At 35.2% G+C, this 15,856-nt stretch overlaps 14 protein-coding genes and 3 non-coding genes across 17 annotated transcripts; 9 read left to right on the top strand and 8 right to left on the bottom strand. All coding sequences in view use genetic code 11, as the record gives it.

Moving 5' to 3' along the window:
- Positions 1–1,423: 1,423 nt before the first annotated feature.
- trnV-UAC lies at positions 1,424–2,090 on the bottom strand. Its single transcript has 2 exons — positions 2,052–2,090; positions 1,424–1,460 (listed from the first exon to the last, which is right to left on the bottom strand). It is a non-coding gene; the product is annotated as a tRNA-Val (tRNA).
- A 149-nt stretch (positions 2,091–2,239) lies between these two features.
- Positions 2,240–2,312, top strand: trnM-CAU. The gene has a single exon. It is a non-coding gene; the product is annotated as a tRNA-Met (tRNA).
- Positions 2,313–2,439: 127 nt separating this feature from the next.
- On the bottom strand, positions 2,440–2,844 carry atpE (ATP synthase CF1 epsilon subunit). Its single transcript has one exon. The coding sequence runs from the start codon at positions 2,842–2,844 to the stop codon at positions 2,440–2,442; it is 405 nt and encodes a 134-aa protein (YP_006073110.1).
- Positions 2,841–4,337, bottom strand: atpB (ATP synthase CF1 beta subunit). Its single transcript has one exon. The coding sequence runs from the start codon at positions 4,335–4,337 to the stop codon at positions 2,841–2,843; it is 1,497 nt and encodes a 498-aa protein (YP_006073111.1).
- Positions 4,338–5,111: 774 nt separating this feature from the next.
- On the top strand, positions 5,112–6,566 carry rbcL (ribulose bisophosphate carboxylase). Its single transcript has one exon. The coding sequence runs from the start codon at positions 5,112–5,114 to the stop codon at positions 6,564–6,566; it is 1,455 nt and encodes a 484-aa protein (YP_006073112.1).
- Positions 6,567–7,365: 799 nt separating this feature from the next.
- accD (acetyl-CoA carboxylase carboxyltransferase beta subunit) lies at positions 7,366–8,844 on the top strand. Its single transcript has one exon. It carries the CDS (start codon positions 7,366–7,368, stop codon positions 8,842–8,844), a length of 1,479 nt encoding a protein of 492 aa, YP_006073113.1.
- Positions 8,845–9,406: 562 nt separating this feature from the next.
- On the top strand, positions 9,407–9,517 carry psaI (photosystem I subunit VIII). Its single transcript has one exon. The coding sequence runs from the start codon at positions 9,407–9,409 to the stop codon at positions 9,515–9,517; it is 111 nt and encodes a 36-aa protein (YP_006073114.1).
- Positions 9,518–9,877: 360 nt separating this feature from the next.
- ycf4 (photosystem I assembly protein Ycf4) lies at positions 9,878–10,432 on the top strand. The gene has a single exon. The coding sequence runs from the start codon at positions 9,878–9,880 to the stop codon at positions 10,430–10,432; it is 555 nt and encodes a 184-aa protein (YP_006073115.1).
- A 201-nt stretch (positions 10,433–10,633) lies between these two features.
- On the top strand, positions 10,634–11,329 carry cemA (envelope membrane protein; the record flags this gene model as incomplete). The annotated part of the gene is made up of 1 exon: positions 10,634–11,329. A coding segment is annotated over one exon (696 nt), but the record flags the coding sequence as incomplete, so codon positions are not given.
- A 228-nt stretch (positions 11,330–11,557) lies between these two features.
- petA (cytochrome f) lies at positions 11,558–12,520 on the top strand. Its single transcript has one exon. The coding sequence runs from the start codon at positions 11,558–11,560 to the stop codon at positions 12,518–12,520; it is 963 nt and encodes a 320-aa protein (YP_006073117.1).
- Positions 12,521–13,533: 1,013 nt separating this feature from the next.
- psbJ (photosystem II protein J) lies at positions 13,534–13,656 on the bottom strand. Its single transcript has one exon. The coding sequence runs from the start codon at positions 13,654–13,656 to the stop codon at positions 13,534–13,536; it is 123 nt and encodes a 40-aa protein (YP_006073118.1).
- Positions 13,657–13,781: 125 nt separating this feature from the next.
- On the bottom strand, positions 13,782–13,898 carry psbL (photosystem II protein L). The gene has a single exon. It carries the CDS (start codon positions 13,896–13,898, stop codon positions 13,782–13,784), a length of 117 nt encoding a protein of 38 aa, YP_006073119.1.
- A 22-nt stretch (positions 13,899–13,920) lies between these two features.
- Positions 13,921–14,040, bottom strand: psbF (photosystem II cytochrome b559 beta subunit). The gene has a single exon. The coding sequence runs from the start codon at positions 14,038–14,040 to the stop codon at positions 13,921–13,923; it is 120 nt and encodes a 39-aa protein (YP_006073120.1).
- An 11-nt stretch (positions 14,041–14,051) lies between these two features.
- psbE (photosystem II cytochrome b559 alpha subunit) lies at positions 14,052–14,303 on the bottom strand. The gene has a single exon. It carries the CDS (start codon positions 14,301–14,303, stop codon positions 14,052–14,054), a length of 252 nt encoding a protein of 83 aa, YP_006073121.1.
- A 911-nt stretch (positions 14,304–15,214) lies between these two features.
- petL (cytochrome b6/f complex subunit VI) lies at positions 15,215–15,310 on the top strand. Its single transcript has one exon. The coding sequence runs from the start codon at positions 15,215–15,217 to the stop codon at positions 15,308–15,310; it is 96 nt and encodes a 31-aa protein (YP_006073122.1).
- A 170-nt stretch (positions 15,311–15,480) lies between these two features.
- petG (cytochrome b6/f complex subunit V) lies at positions 15,481–15,594 on the top strand. Its single transcript has one exon. It carries the CDS (start codon positions 15,481–15,483, stop codon positions 15,592–15,594), a length of 114 nt encoding a protein of 37 aa, YP_006073123.1.
- A 119-nt stretch (positions 15,595–15,713) lies between these two features.
- Positions 15,714–15,787, bottom strand: trnW-CCA. Its single transcript has one exon. It is a non-coding gene; the product is annotated as a tRNA-Trp (tRNA).
- Positions 15,788–15,856: the final 69 nt, after the last annotated feature.

Here is a 15,856-nt window from a genome sequence, read left to right on the forward strand (position 1 = left end):
ACTAAAATATTAATTAAATATTATACTAGTACATATTCTAATACTAATTGATAATATTACTAAATTAATAATGCGAATTAATCCTATGTTTCATTACATATATATAATGAGATAATGAAAATAAAAGAAAATAAAAACATATAAAAAAATATAATTAATATAGAAATATAATATAAAAATAATATAGAAATATAATATAAAAAAAAAAATTCAAAACGGAAAAAATTTCAGTAGTCATATGGGGTAAAATATCTAGGGATTTCTAGCATATTCTTTTCGAAGTATTTTTTTTTCATTAATATCTGTGTATAGGATCATTGCTTCTATTGATTTGATACGAATACATTACATAAACATAATCTAAAGCACCGAACGATTATATTTTTTCTCCTTTCCTTATCCTGGATTTCATTTCTATTTTCCTTAATTGATTTGATTCAATCCGTTGAGTTGCGAGTTTACATATAACAACTCATATCTTTCTATACAAAAAAAATTCGAAACTTTTTTCTTGTACTATACCGACTGACCCTCTCAGAAATAAAATAAAAAGAATCGAGTTATTTCATTAGAGTTAGAATGAAAAAAAAAGAGTCATTCCATTTCAGGCCAATCTCGAGTACTAAAGAAAGATCGCGATTTGGAATGAACCAAAATACTTGTTTGTTTTGTTACGGCAATAACACTTAGTAATAGTAAGAAAACCCGATGGGTTGGATTTCACTACAAGAAAAAGGTTTGTTTTACAGCAAACCCACATTACACAATGAAACATACCACAGAGTGGTATAATAGACGGAATCGTAAATTATCTAATCTACATAAGAAAGATACTTCTAATAGAAAGAATTAGACATTATCGAATGATTTGACAGACCAAATCCCAAAACCAACTCAACTCATAGAATATAGAAGAAGGAAATTGATACATTTAGGACCAATTCATTATCTCTGCATTATCTCTAAATCAATCAATTGGGGTTGTTGTTCTGCCAAAAAGCGATTAGTCAGGCGACTCCACACACAAAACAAATACAAGAAAAGAATAGGTCCTAGATCTATGTGACTGTTGAAGTTTTTAGACAGAATCATGTCATGATTCTCACTTCATAAATTGACCGGATTCGATATACCAACGCAAAAATATATCACTAACTCTTTAATCATGGACAGGAAAAGAGGAAAAAGGTCATATGTAATCCATCCACGAAGATTAATGAAGGAAGATGAGTATTTTATCCGAGATTTTACAAATACTGATTAGATCTATTGGAATGAATTATTGTTTTTTATTGTTTTTATTTTCCTGTCCCTATGTATTTACATGAACATGTGGTAATACTTTTGGATCAACCAACCGACCAGTCTATAAACAAGTACTAATGAGGAAATGAAAACTATACTAAACTAAAATAGAATGTATTAGGGCTATACGGACTCGAACCGTAGACCTTCTCGGTAAAACAGATCAAACTGATTATTATCGAAATGATTCGAACTGTTTCAAAGACCCAACATGCATTTTGTTGCATTGGGCTCTTTCATAAACTGATGTAAAGATCAGTTAGTCCACCATATTTTTCTTTACAGGAAAATAATGAGATGGTTCCATGTGCTCTGATTCATCATTTGTATTCTGATCTAGGAGCAATACCAAAGTGTTTCAAAGAAGGGTTACCTTGACTTAGGTCTGCCTTCGGCCTAGATCAAACTAAGTTAGATGGAGTCTCTATCGCTACGCTGCAAGAGTCGAATATGAGACTTCATACACCTTAAAGTTCATAGGACGAAAAAAGGTTATTTTGAGGCCCTTATACTCATTATGCCTAGCATTGAATGGACTGGGTATTTACCTTATCAACTATCAAATCAATGGCGGGTTCTATTTGATTTGGCACCTGAATTCGCACCTGAATCGGACCGAACCCAATATTTGTCAGGCTATTGTTCTCTTGTTCCCTCGAATCTATCTGTGGAGTAAGACATCGATTTGTCAATAAGATCAATTATGTTTATTGCATAATGGGCTCCCCTGAAAAGCATTAGCGCACGTGTAAACGAGGTGCTCTACCTAACTGAGCTATAGCCCTTGTCATAGATATATTATATTAACATATGGATAATTTCTTGTCAAGATGGATATTCCATAATCCCACATGATAGCTCTCTGATCCGTCTACTGTTAACAGATTGGTATTGCTTAGAAATAATATTCCACTTATAATCCTATAAGTGAATAACCTACTTAACTCAGTGGTTAGAGTATTGCTTTCATACGGCGGGAGTCATTGGTTCAAATCCAATAGTAGGTAGAACTTATTAGATACCGAAGTCAATTGAGTGATATCTAATAAGTTTTTCTACCCATTTTCTTTTTTTTTTCGTTATATCATACAGTTCTAAAGAACTTCTTTTGATTATTTTGATGTATTGACTTGACTAGGAGGAAATAGCATTTACAGCCTCTACTCGTGTCCTAGCTCGTCTGAGAGCTAGATTCGCTTCAATTGCTTGTCTCTTACCCTCAGCTCTACTCAAGTTAGCTTCAGCTATTTCAAGAGCTTGCTGAGCTTCTTGCGGATCAATGTCAGTACTCATCTCCGCATCATTTCCTAAAATGGTGATCTCATTATTACCTATTCTAGCGAAACCACCCATCAGAGCCACCGTTAACCATTGGTCGTTGAGGCGTATTCTCAAAAGACCTATATCTACAGCCGTGGCAATAGGGGCGTGGTTTGGTAATACGCCAATTTGGCCACTATTAGTAGATAAAATGATTTCTTTCACTTCTGAATCCCAAATAATTCGATTAGGAGTCAGTACACAAAGATTTAAGGTCATTTCTTCAATTTGCTCTCCACTTCTAAGTTCATAGCTTTCGCGGTAGCTTCATCGATGTTACCCACCAAATAAAAGGCCTGCTCGGGAAGACCGTCTAATTCTCCGGAAAGGATCAATTGAAACCCCCTAATTGTTTCTGCAAGACCAACATATTTCCCTGGAGAACCAGTAAATACTTCTGCCACGAAGAAGGGTTGTGATAAGAAACGCTCAATTTTTCGTGCTCTTGCTACAGTTAAACGATCTTCTTCGGATAATTCGTCCAACCCAAGGATAGCTATAATGTCCTGAAGTTCTTTGTAACGTTGTGAAGTTTGCTTAACTCTTTGCGCAGTTTCATAATGTTCCTCACCAACGATTCGAGGTTGTAACATAGTTGACGTTGAATCTAACGGATCCACTGCTGGATAAATACCTTTAGCAGCTAATACTCTTGATAGTACGGTAGTAGCATCTAAATGTGCAAATGTCGTGGCAGGAGCAGGGTCGGTCAAATCGTCCGCAGGTACATAAACCGCTTGGATCGAAGTTATAGATCCCTCTTTGGTAGAGGTAATTCTTTCTTGCAAAGAACCCATTTCTGTACTAAGGGTAGGTTGATAACCCACTGCGGAAGGCATTCTCCCTAATAAGGCGGATACTTCTGATCCTGCTTGGACGAAACGAAAAATATTGTCGATGAATAGAAGCACGTCTTGTTCATTAACATCCCGGAAATATTCCGCCATGGTTAGGGCAGTTAAACCAACTCTCATACGAGCTCCCGGCGGTTCATTCATTTGACCATAGACTAGAGCTACTTTTGATTCCGCAATATTTTTTTCATTAATCACTCCGGATTCTTTCATTTCCATGTAAAGATCATTTCCTTCACGAGTACGTTCGCCTACTCCGCCAAATACGGATACGCCTCCATGAGCTTTGGCAATGTTATTGATCAATTCCATGATGAGTACTGTTTTACCCACTCCAGCTCCCCCAAATAGTCCGATTTTTCCTCCACGGCGATAAGGAGCTAAAAGATCCACCACTTTAATCCCTGTTTCAAAGATTGATAATTTCGTATCTAACTGTATAAAGGCAGGCGCAGATCTATGAATAGGAGATGTTGTGCGAGTATCTACAGGACCTAAATTATCAACAGGTTCCCCAAGAACGTTGAAAATTCGTCCGAGAGTAGCTCCGCCGACTGGAACACTTAGAGGAGCTCCCGTGTCAATCACTTCCATTCCTCTCATCAGACCATCTGTAGCACTCATAGCTACAGCTCTAACTCGATTATTTCCTAATAATTGTTGTACCTCACAAGTCACATTAATTTGCTGACCGACAGTATCTCGACCCTTAACTACCAAAGCGTTATAAATATTAGGCATCTTGCCCGGGGGAAAAACGACATCCAGTACTGGGCCAATAATTTGAGCGATACGCCCTAGGTTTTTTTCTTCAAGTGTGGAAACCACAGGACTAGAAGGAGTAGGATTGATTCTCATAATTATAATAAAGTGAAATATGTCGAAATTTTTTTTGGAATAGTGCCATGTCAAATCGAAAATAAATGTCCGATAGCAAGTTGATCGGTTAATTCAATAAGAAAAAAAATGGGAGTTAGTACTCGATTTAGTTGGTACCACCCAACCGAATCTGATTCAATCGTTTACTCATTGAATGAGTAAATTTTCAAGTTCAGCCAATTCTTTTTTCAAAATGTCAAGTAGATGAAATCGTGAGTAAGTGTGTTTCATTTCTCTATCATTATAGAAAATACCATCTATATTAGATTATCTATGGAATTCGAACCCGAACTTGATTTATGATTCATTATTTCGATTTCACTGACCATTGTTCTTTATTTTTTATTTTTTTGCATATAGATTAGATTTCCGCCTATTCTTTATACCCTTTCATGGATGAATTTATGCCTATTTTCACATAATAGGATTTACGTATACAACATATATTACTGTCAAGAGGGGATTATCTTAGTATTCAGATATTTAGATTCAAAATAAGAAGGGGATCAATTCAATTATAAACTTGCAAAACAAGGATTGGGTTGCGCCATATATATTAAAGAGTATACAATAATGATGTATTTGGTGAATCAAATACATGGTCTAATAACGAACCGAACCATTTTAACATAACATTTTAATTAGTTGATAATATTAGTTGAATATTTTTTGAAAGATTTTCTTTTTGTCAAAGGTTTCATTCACGCCTAATCCATATCGAGTAGACCTTGTCGTTGTGAGAATTCTTAATTCATGAGTTGTAGGGAGGGACTTATGTCACCACAAACAGAGACTAAAGCAAGTGTTGGATTTAAAGCTGGTGTTAAAGATTACAAATTGACTTATTATACTCCTGACTACGAAACCAAAGATACCGATATCTTGGCAGCATTCCGAGTAACTCCTCAACCCGGAGTTCCGCCTGAGGAAGCAGGGGCAGCGGTAGCTGCCGAATCTTCTACTGGTACATGGACAACTGTGTGGACTGATGGACTTACCAGTCTTGATCGTTACAAAGGACGATGCTACCACATCGAAACCGTTGTCGGGGAGGAAAATCAATATATTGCTTATGTAGCTTATCCTTTAGACCTTTTTGAAGAAGGTTCTGTTACTAACATGTTTACTTCCATTGTGGGTAATGTATTTGGTTTCAAAGCCCTACGAGCTCTACGTCTGGAGGATCTGCGAATTCCCCCTTCTTATTCCAAAACTTTCCAAGGCCCGCCTCATGGTATCCAATCTGAAAGAGATAAGTTGAACAAGTATGGTCGTCCTCTATTGGGATGTACTATTAAACCAAAATTGGGATTATCCGCAAAGAACTACGGTAGAGCGGTTTATGAATGTCTACGCGGTGGACTTGATTTTACCAAGGATGATGAAAACGTGAACTCACAACCATTTATGCGTTGGAGAGACCGTTTCTTATTTTGTGCCGAAGCAATTTATAAAGCGCAGGCCGAAACGGGTGAAATCAAAGGACATTACTTGAATGCTACTGCGGGTACATGTGAAGAAATGATCAAAAGGGCCGTATTTGCCAGAGAATTGGGAGCTCCTATCGTAATGCATGACTACTTAACTGGGGGATTCACTGCAAATACTAGCTTGGCTTATTATTGCCGCGATAACGGCCTACTTCTTCACATCCATCGCGCAATGCATGCAGTTATTGATAGACAGAAAAATCATGGTATGCATTTTCGTGTACTAGCTAAAGCATTACGTATGTCTGGTGGAGATCATATTCACGCGGGTACAGTAGTGGGTAAACTGGAAGGGGAACGTGAGATGACTTTGGGTTTTGTTGATTTATTACGTGATGATTTTATTGAAAAAGACCGAAGTCGCGGTATCTTTTTTACTCAAGATTGGGTCTCTATGCCAGGTGTTATACCCGTGGCTTCAGGGGGTATTCATGTTTGGCATATGCCTGCCCTGACCGAAATCTTTGGGGATGATTCCGTACTACAGTTTGGCGGAGGAACTTTAGGACACCCTTGGGGAAATGCACCCGGTGCAGTAGCTAATCGGGTGGCTTTAGAAGCGTGTGTACAAGCTCGTAATGAAGGACGTGATCTTGCTCGTGAAGGTAATGAAATTATCCGTGAAGCTAGCAAATGGAGCCCTGAACTAGCTGCCGCTTGTGAAGTATGGAAGGAGATCAAATTCGAATTCGAACCAGTAGATAAGCTGGATAGATGAAGAGATAAAATAAGCGTGCATAATTCAGTAATTCCTGTTTGTTCTTCTAATTGATTGCAATTAAACTCGGCCCAATCTTTTCCTAAAAAAAAAGGATTGAGCCGAACCGAATAAAATAAAGAATGAGCATCCTATACTATGTATTTGGTATTTGCATATATCTCTCATATGTACAGACCTTACTTATTTACTTATTTACTTACCTATTTTCCTATACATAAGATCTAAATACAAGATAAGATCGAAGACTAAACAACTCAATACTTCTATAACTCAATACTTCTATTGTTTATTGTTGAATCCATAATTAATCCTATGGATCTTGGGGTTGTTGGATCATTTTATATCCCGTAGTTTCAGGCTATAGATCAAGCCAAAGGAGGGGCTCTTTCTACCCATCCTGTATATTGTCTTTTCTTTCCGTGTCGGAATAGAAACTTATTATTTGATTATACGATACAAGATTATACGAGAACGAATTCTTTATTTATAGGAAGAAACAACTATTTTTCTTTTCGATGAGAATTTGTAGTACATGACATGAGAGAAACCTGTCTTTATATTTTTTAATTGAGAAAAAGATTCTATCAATATATTGAAGTGATACTTTGGACTCCCCCCCCAAAAATCAGTACTTTCAATACTCACTTGTTACGTTATTGTTATCTTATTAGTTAACAATCTTAATGATTGCATTCATATGCTTAATTCCTGATAGGAAATAAAATAGTAAAATGATTATTCATGGAATGACTATTCATCTATTGTATTTTCATCAAATAGGGGGCAAGAAGACTCTATGGAAAAATGGTGGTTCAATTCGATGTTGTCTAACGATAAGTTAGAACATAGGTGTGGACTAAATAAATCAATGGATAGTCTTGATGCTATTGGACATACCAGTGGAAGTGAAGAACCCATTCTAAATGGTACGGAGAAAAACATTCCTAGTCGGAGTGATAGTGGCAGTTATAGTTTCAGAAATGTTGATTATTTATTTGATATCAGGGATATTTGGAGTTTGATCTCTGATGACACTTTTTTAGTTAGGGATAGTAATGGTGACAGTTTTTCTGTATGTTTTGATATTGAAAATCAGATTTTTGAGATTGACAATGATAGTTCTTTTCTGAGTGAACTAGAAAGTTTTTTTTCTAGTTATTTAAATAATGGGTCTAAGAGAAACAATCACAACTATTATCATTACATATATGATACTCAATCTAGTTGGAATAATCACATTAATAGTTGCATTGATAATTATCTTCGTTTTGAAGTCAGTATTAATAGTTCCATTTCGGGTGGTACCGACAATTACAGTGACAGTTACATTTATAGTTTCATTTGTACTGAAAATGTAACCGGTAGTGAAAGTGGAAGTTCTGGTATAAGAACTAGTAAAAATGGCAGTGATTTCAATATAAGAAGAAGATCTAATGATTTCGGTAGAAAAAAAAAATACAGACATTTATGGATTCAATGCGAAAATTGTTATGGATTAAATTATAAAAAATTTTTTAGGTCAAAAATGAATATTTGTGAACAGTGTGGATATCATTTGAAAATGAGCAGTTCAGATAGAATCGAACTTTCGATTGATCCGGGGACTTGGGATCCTATGGATGAAGATATGGTCTCTATGGACCCCATTGAATTTCATTCAGAGGGGAAACCCTATAGAGATCGTATCGATTCTTATCAAAGAAAGACAGGTTTAACTGAAGCTGTTCAAACAGGCATAGGTCAACTAAATGGTATTCCCATAGCAATTGGAGTTATGGATTTTAAGTTCATGGGAGGTAGTATGGGATCTGTAGTAGGCGAGAAAATCACCCGTTTGATCGAGTATGCTACTAATCGATCTCTACCTGTCATTATTGTGTGTGCTTCTGGAGGAGCGCGCATGCAAGAAGGAAGTTTGAGTTTGATGCAAATGGCTAAAATATCTTCCGCTTCACATAATTATCAATCAAATAAAAAATTATTCTATGTATCAATCCTTACATCTCCTACAACCGGTGGAGTAACAGCCAGTTTTGGTATGTTGGGAGATGTCATTGTTGCTGAACCTAATGCCTACATTGCATTTGCGGGCAAAAGAGTAATTGAACAAACATTGAATAAGACAGTACCCGATGGTTCACAAGCGGCTGAGTATTTATTCCATAAAGGCTTATTTGACCCAATTGTACCACGTAATCCTTTAAAAAGTGTTCTGAGTGAGTTATTTCAGCTCCACGGTTTCTTTCCCTCGAATCAAAATTCAAAAAATTTATAAAGTATAGTACTAAATTCAATTATTTGTAGCGAACAAGTATTTAGTTCATCGTAATCAAAAAAAAAACTAAAAAGAATGGTGTTTTCTTTGATGACATAAGTTCTACTTGTAATAAGAGTTAGAAGCTTCGGGTAATTACTTTTTAGTTTTTCCTCCAGATCTATTTTTTTATCCTACCTCTATTCATGATTAGTAATCACGAACCTTCTATCAACAGGATAAAAAAGTGAATTTCTCCCTCCGAGGAATTAGAATTAGGGAAAATTAAAAAAAAATTATCTGGCCTTCTTACGTATTAATATAGACAATAAAAAAAATATCGAAATCAAAATAAAAAAGAAATAATATTTTTTATTAAATTTAATAAATTATTAATAAATAATTAGAATATAATTATTAAATAATATTTTTATATATAATAAATAATATTATAAATATAATAAAATTATATTATAAATATAATACAGTTTATGATATATACTTAGGATAGATATACTTATCATATCATAAGATATCTTTTTCTTTCTAATAGATAGAAATATTAAATCGAGGCACCCATTCTATGACAGATCTCAACTTACCCTCTATTTTTGTGCCTTTAGTGGGCCTAGTATTTCCGGCAATTGCAATGGCTTCTTTATCTCTTCATGTCCAAAAAAATAAGATTGTCTAGATCCGATGGGACCAAATCTCATCAATTTATTTCAACGCTGGATCATAATACAGATATTTATTTAGTGTAATATGGTACGATATGTGACTCTTTACGAACACAAATGAAAGAACTATTATGCATTTATGCGGATACATGATATCCGCATAAATGCATGTATATGCAGGTATAGCTGGTTAAATTAAAAATGGATCGGCGAATATTTTATTTAAATGGAAAGTCAATGTATCTAACAAATTACTTCTAACGGTTTACATCAGAATAGTGCTAGTTAATGAAAGTTACTTCGGGATCAAGAAAGTAAAATTCATTTGGGTTATTCTCTCAATTCCAATCGAATGCAACTGGATCTAGTAGAGTATGAATTGGCGATCAGAACATATATGGATAGAACTTATAATGGGGTCTCGAAAAACAAGTAATTTTTTCTGGGCCTGTATCCTTTTTTTAGGTTCGCTAGGATTCTTAGTGGTTGGAACTTCCAGTTATCTTGGTAGGAATCTGATATCCGTATTTCCATCTCAGCAAATTATTTTTTTTCCACAAGGGATCGTGATGTCTTTCTATGGGATCGCCGGTCTATTCATTAGCTCCTATTTGTGGTGCACAATTTCATGGAATGTAGGTAGTGGTTATGACAGATTCGATAGAAAAGAAGGAATAGTGTGTATTTTTCGTTGGGGATTTCCTGGAATAAATCGTCGCATCTTCCTTCGCTTACTTATGAAAGATATACAATCAATCAGAATGGAGGTTAAAGAGGGTCTTTATCCTCGTCGTGTCCTTTATATGGAAATCAGAGGCCAAGGAGCCATTCCCTTGACTCGTACTGATGAGTATTTTACTCCACAAGAAATTGAACAAAAAGCTGCCGAATTGGCCTATTTCTTGCGCGTACCAATTGAAGTATTTTGAAATGAACTGAAGAAAAAATTGAAAAAAACTTGCTAATTTCCTTTTTAATACAACCGTCGACTCTATTTGATATTTCTCTGAAGTACGAGTTCTATAAAAAGGTATTGAACCCATGGATCTATTTCCTATTTTTGTGTAATAATTTAGATCTCGGATCTAGAAGGAAAGGAATATAGAAATAGAATAAGGTCCTTTTAGGATAAAAATGAAAAAAAAAAGAAAGCCTTGGTCTCCCTCCCATATATTTCATCCATAATATTTTTGCCCTGGTGGGTCTCTCTCTCATTTAATAAATGTCTGGAACCTTGGGTTACTAATTGGTGGAATACCGGGAAATCCGAAACTTTTTTGAATGATATTCAAGAGAAAAACGTTCTAGAAAGATTCATAGAATTGGAAGAACTATTCCTCTTGGATGAAATGATAAAGGAGTACCCGGAGACGCATATACAAAAACTTCGTATAGGAATACACAAGGAAACGATACAATTGGTCAAAACACACAATGAATATCATCTCCATATCATTTTGGATTTCTCGACAAATATAATTTGTTTCGCTATTCTAAGTGGTTATTTTATTCTGGGTAATGAAGAACTTGTCATTCTTAATTCTTGGATTCAGGAATTCCTCTATAACTTAAGTGACACAATAAAAGCTTTTTTGATTCTTTTAGTTACTGATTTATGGATCGGATTTCATTCGACCCATGGTTGGGAACTAATGATTGGTTCGGTCTACAACGATTTTGGATTGGTTCATAACGATCAAATTATATCCAGTCTTGTTTCCACTTTTCCAGTTATTCTAGATACAATTGTGAAATATTGGATCTTCTATTATTTAAATCGTGTATCTCCTTCACTTGTAGTTATTTATCATTCAATGAATGAATGAAGAACTCATTTGATCTCCTGATATCAATCAAATCAGAATCTTTCTTCGTATATAAAGAAAGGATTTTCAATCTTACTTAATTCTTTATATTTCTAGCTCTTCAAGGTATTCGTCCTATATTCCAGTATCCAGTACAATTATCCCAGTACAATGACAGACTCGTGTATAGGGAACTATACTAGCTACCTATCTAATTTATTGTAGAAATTCCGGGATCAATGATTGGACATGCAAAATAGAAATACTTTTTCTTGGGTAAAGGAACAGATGACTCAATCGATTTCTGTATCGATCATGATATATGTAATAACTCGGGCATCTATTTCAAATGCATATCCCATTTTTGCGCAGCAGGGTTATGAAAACCCACGAGAAGCAACTGGACGAATTGTATGTGCCAATTGCCATTTAGCTAATAAGCCCGTGGATATTGAAGTTCCGCAAGCCGTGCTTCCTGATACTGTATTTGAAGCAGTTGTTCGAATCCCTTATGATATGCAACTGAAACAAGTTCTTGCTAATGGTAAAAAGGGGGCTTTGAATGTAGGGGCTGTTCTTATTTTACCCGAGGGATTCGAGTTAGCCCCCCCCGATCGTATTTCTCCCGAGGTGAGAGAAAAGATGGGAAATCTGTCTTTTCAGAGTTATCGTCCCAATAAAAGAAATATTCTTGTGATAGGTCCTGTTCCCGGTCAGAAATATAGTGAAATCGCCTTTCCCATTCTTTCCCCCGACCCTGCTACGAGGAAAGACGTTCACTTCTTAAAATATCCCATATATGTAGGTGGGAACAGAGGAAGGGGTCAGATTTATCCTGATGGGAGCAAGAGTAACAATACAGTCTATAATGCTACATCAGCAGGTATAGTAAGCAGAATAGTACGTAAAGAAAAAGGAGGATATGAAATAACCATAGTTGATGCATCGGATGGACATCAAGTGGTTGATATTGTACCTCCAGGGCCAGAACTTCTTGTTTCAGAGGGTGAATCCATCAAGCTCGATCAACCATTAACAAGCAATCCCAATGTAGGAGGGTTTGGTCAGGGAGATGCAGAAATAGTGCTTCAAGATCCATTACGTGTCCAAGGCCTTTTGTTCTTCTTGGCATCTGTTATTTTGGCACAAGTTTTTTTGGTTCTTAAAAAGAAACAGTTTGAAAAGGTTCAATTGTATGAAATGAATTTCTAGGTCCAGAAATTCCTTAACATCAAGTTGGTAAAAAGCAACAAATTATTGTCGATCGATACTTATGTATGATCAAAAAATTCTGTAAACCTTTTTGTTTATACTGTTTTTGTTTTGTTTGTGGGATGTCTGGAATTCATTACGTGTATCCCATTCCTAGTAATAGACTATAGGCATACAAATATAAAGGAAGAGAATACAAGGGAAGGATGGGAAAAATGAAAGGAACAAATACTTTTAGGAGGGATTACTAGTCTTCCTAATCTTCTATTCGACACAAGAAAAGGGATTTTACACCCTTTTCTTGTGTCGTCTTGTATCGAAATAATAATGATTTTTTCTCTTGTTCGTCAAAGATTACTATTCCTTGCTTTCCGGGTCTATTGGAACTCCTTTGTTTAGATTCATAAGAAGTAGTAGACAAACAAAAAGAAAGGGTTAGGGGAGGAGAAATTCATTGAACAAATAGAACTTCTTTAATTATTCAATTAATTTAAACTTCTAATTTAGAAAAATTATTCAAACAAAAAAAACTTTTACTGTTCCGGTTGAAAGGCAAATTAGATTTTTACAAATATCCAAATCCTTATTTATTATCTCATCAGAGTTTTTATAGAATAAGGTTCTATTAATTTAGTATAGAAAAAATTTTCAGGATGTCTCATCCGTAGAAATCCATATAATATTGGATTATCCAGAAAATCGATTGATTCCTTCTTTTTTGTTGCTTTGTAAGAGTTCAATATTATGGAGGAACGACAGAGACTATGAATCAATCAATAGATTTAATTCTTCAAATTATTAAGAAACAAAGGATCTGTTTTGTCATTTCTACGAATATAATATTTTAATTATGTTTACTGGATAACTTTCCAATTTGTATGTTATGGAGTAGATCAAAGTTTCGCTATATGGAGTAAGAACTCAGCGGGACCTTACCTCCTTTGTCTGATTAGAGCAGTAAGGTCCCGCTGAGTTCTTACTTTTTCATGTCTAAAATCCGGTTCATCCGATTACTACAGAGATGAACCCAACCCGGAATATGAACCGTAAAAGAAAATACCTATTAAACCGATCACAAGAATACCGGTTACAGTACCTATCAGCCAAAGAGGAATCCTTCCAGTAGTATCGGCCATTTCCCCCACTTTCCTCCACATTTCATCAAGTGGTCATGCTAGAGACAAAAACAGTCATAGATAATTATGAGGATAGTATCTTTCCGAATGGGATAAGAGAATTCCTACTATTCTCTTTCTTTCTCTCAATTGAAGAAATAATTGGAAAATAAAACAGCAAGTACAAAAATGAGTAATAAACCCCAGTATAGACTGGTACGATTCAATTCAACATTTTGTTCATTCGGGTTTGATTGTGTCATAGCTCTATAATTCGAATTAGGTTTATCGTTGGATGAACTGCATTGCTGATATTGACCCCAAGAAAAAAACGGTAGGTACAGCTAATCCGTGAACAGCCAACCATCGTACTGTAAAAATTGGATAGGTTCGATCTATGGTCATTGGAGGGCCTCCTAAAAGGATCTACTAAATTTATCGAGTTGTTCCAAAGAATCAAAACGGCCGGTTATCAATGGAATCCCTTGTCGGCTCTCTGTGAAATACTCGTTTGGCCGAGGACTTCCAAACACGTCGTAAGCTAAACCCGTACTGACGAATAACCAACCCGCAATGAATAGGGAAGGTATAGTAATGCTATGAATGACCCAGTATCGAATACTGGTAATAATATCAGCAAAAGAACGTTCTCCCGTGCTTCCAGACATGCTGAGCTCCACAAATTTTTGTACATTCAAAACAAAAAGGGAATCGATTCCGTGAAAGATGGGATCAGTAAATGGAAAACTACTGATATTTCATCTTTGTGAGATCGTCAATTTTGTACCAAAGGTGTATTTCGAGTATACCGAATCAGTATAGCTATCCTTCCTCTGGCACAGCAACGCAGTCTCGATGGGTACCGAAATACTACATAATTCTTTTCTTCTTTTTTTGTTCCTTGTCTATGCATAACTGTATGTTATTCAATAGATCAATAGAAAATTCCTCAAATTCCTTATAAGGTGTTTCCATTATTGGCTTCGTAATAGAAAGTAAAGATCTTGGAAAAGTGTGAATCAATGGGTTCTAATAATTCATGAAAGAAATAAAGGTTTTATTTTTTGATAGATCGTTTCGATATATCGTAGAGCACTTTTTTTCTTCTCATTCGAGATATTATGGGCAATTAACCAACCTATTAATGTACTGAATCCAATGAGTTAAAAAAAAATAAGTAAAAGGGAATATCAGGTCGTTCGCCCCCAAATGGATTAGATCCTTTTTATTGAAAAAGAAAAGAAATGATCAAAATTGAAGTTCTTTTCAAATCCAATTTTTTTATTTTATTCAAAAATTACTTAAATATAATTTATTTCATTTTTGAATGAAGTTACACGACACAGTTCTTATTACTATTACTTTACTCAACTCACGAATTGCACAATGAATCTGTCGATTCGGAATCACAGGACCGATCGATGTCATAGCTGATGAATCAAGAACTTTCAATTGAACTAAACTAATCCTGTCAATTGGTTTTTTCTTACCGTTACTGTTATATCTGGGAAAAATTGAAACTTAGGTAAGTGTTTTATCAACATATGTAACAAAAGAACATATCTAATTTAGCTCTTTCATGCCTACTATAACTAGTTATTTCGGTTTTCTACTGGCTGCTTTAACTATAACCCCAGCTCTATTGATTGGTTTGAATAAGATACGACTTATTTGAAATGAATTGAATGAACAATTCATAAAAATGAATATTTCTCTGAGATTCCAGGTGTTCCAGGTTCCTTTCCACATCAATTGCCAATTCTTGGTTATTGAGATTCACGGATAATTCAGATTAATATTTAGGGATAGATCTTACCCATCTTTTTATCCCCTCAAAAAACCGAAATGATTGAAGTTTTTCTATTTGGAATCGTCTTAGGTCTAATTCCTATTACTTTGGCAGGATTATTCGTAACTGCATATTTACAATACAGACGTGGTGATCAGTTGGACCTTTGATTGAGTAACATTTCTTTTTTTTGATTGACCTCCTCCCTGCGGGAGGTCAAATTCAAGTTTCAATTAAACTTTTTTTTGTTAAGTTTTTTTATTGTGATTCGACATAAGATAAACGGAATCACGCTCTGCAGGATTTGAACCTACGACATCGGGTTTTGGAGACCCGCGTTCTACCGAACTGAACTAAGAGCGCTTTCTTATTACAGGAGATACGACTGTAGTGTAAAGAAAAGGTTTTTTTACCCCCAAACATATCTTGCAT

The sequence above is a fragment of the chloroplast genome of Elaeis guineensis (genome assembly GCF_000442705.2).
Source record: "Elaeis guineensis chloroplast, complete genome".
NCBI classification, from domain to species: domain Eukaryota; kingdom Viridiplantae; phylum Streptophyta; class Magnoliopsida; order Arecales; family Arecaceae; genus Elaeis; species Elaeis guineensis.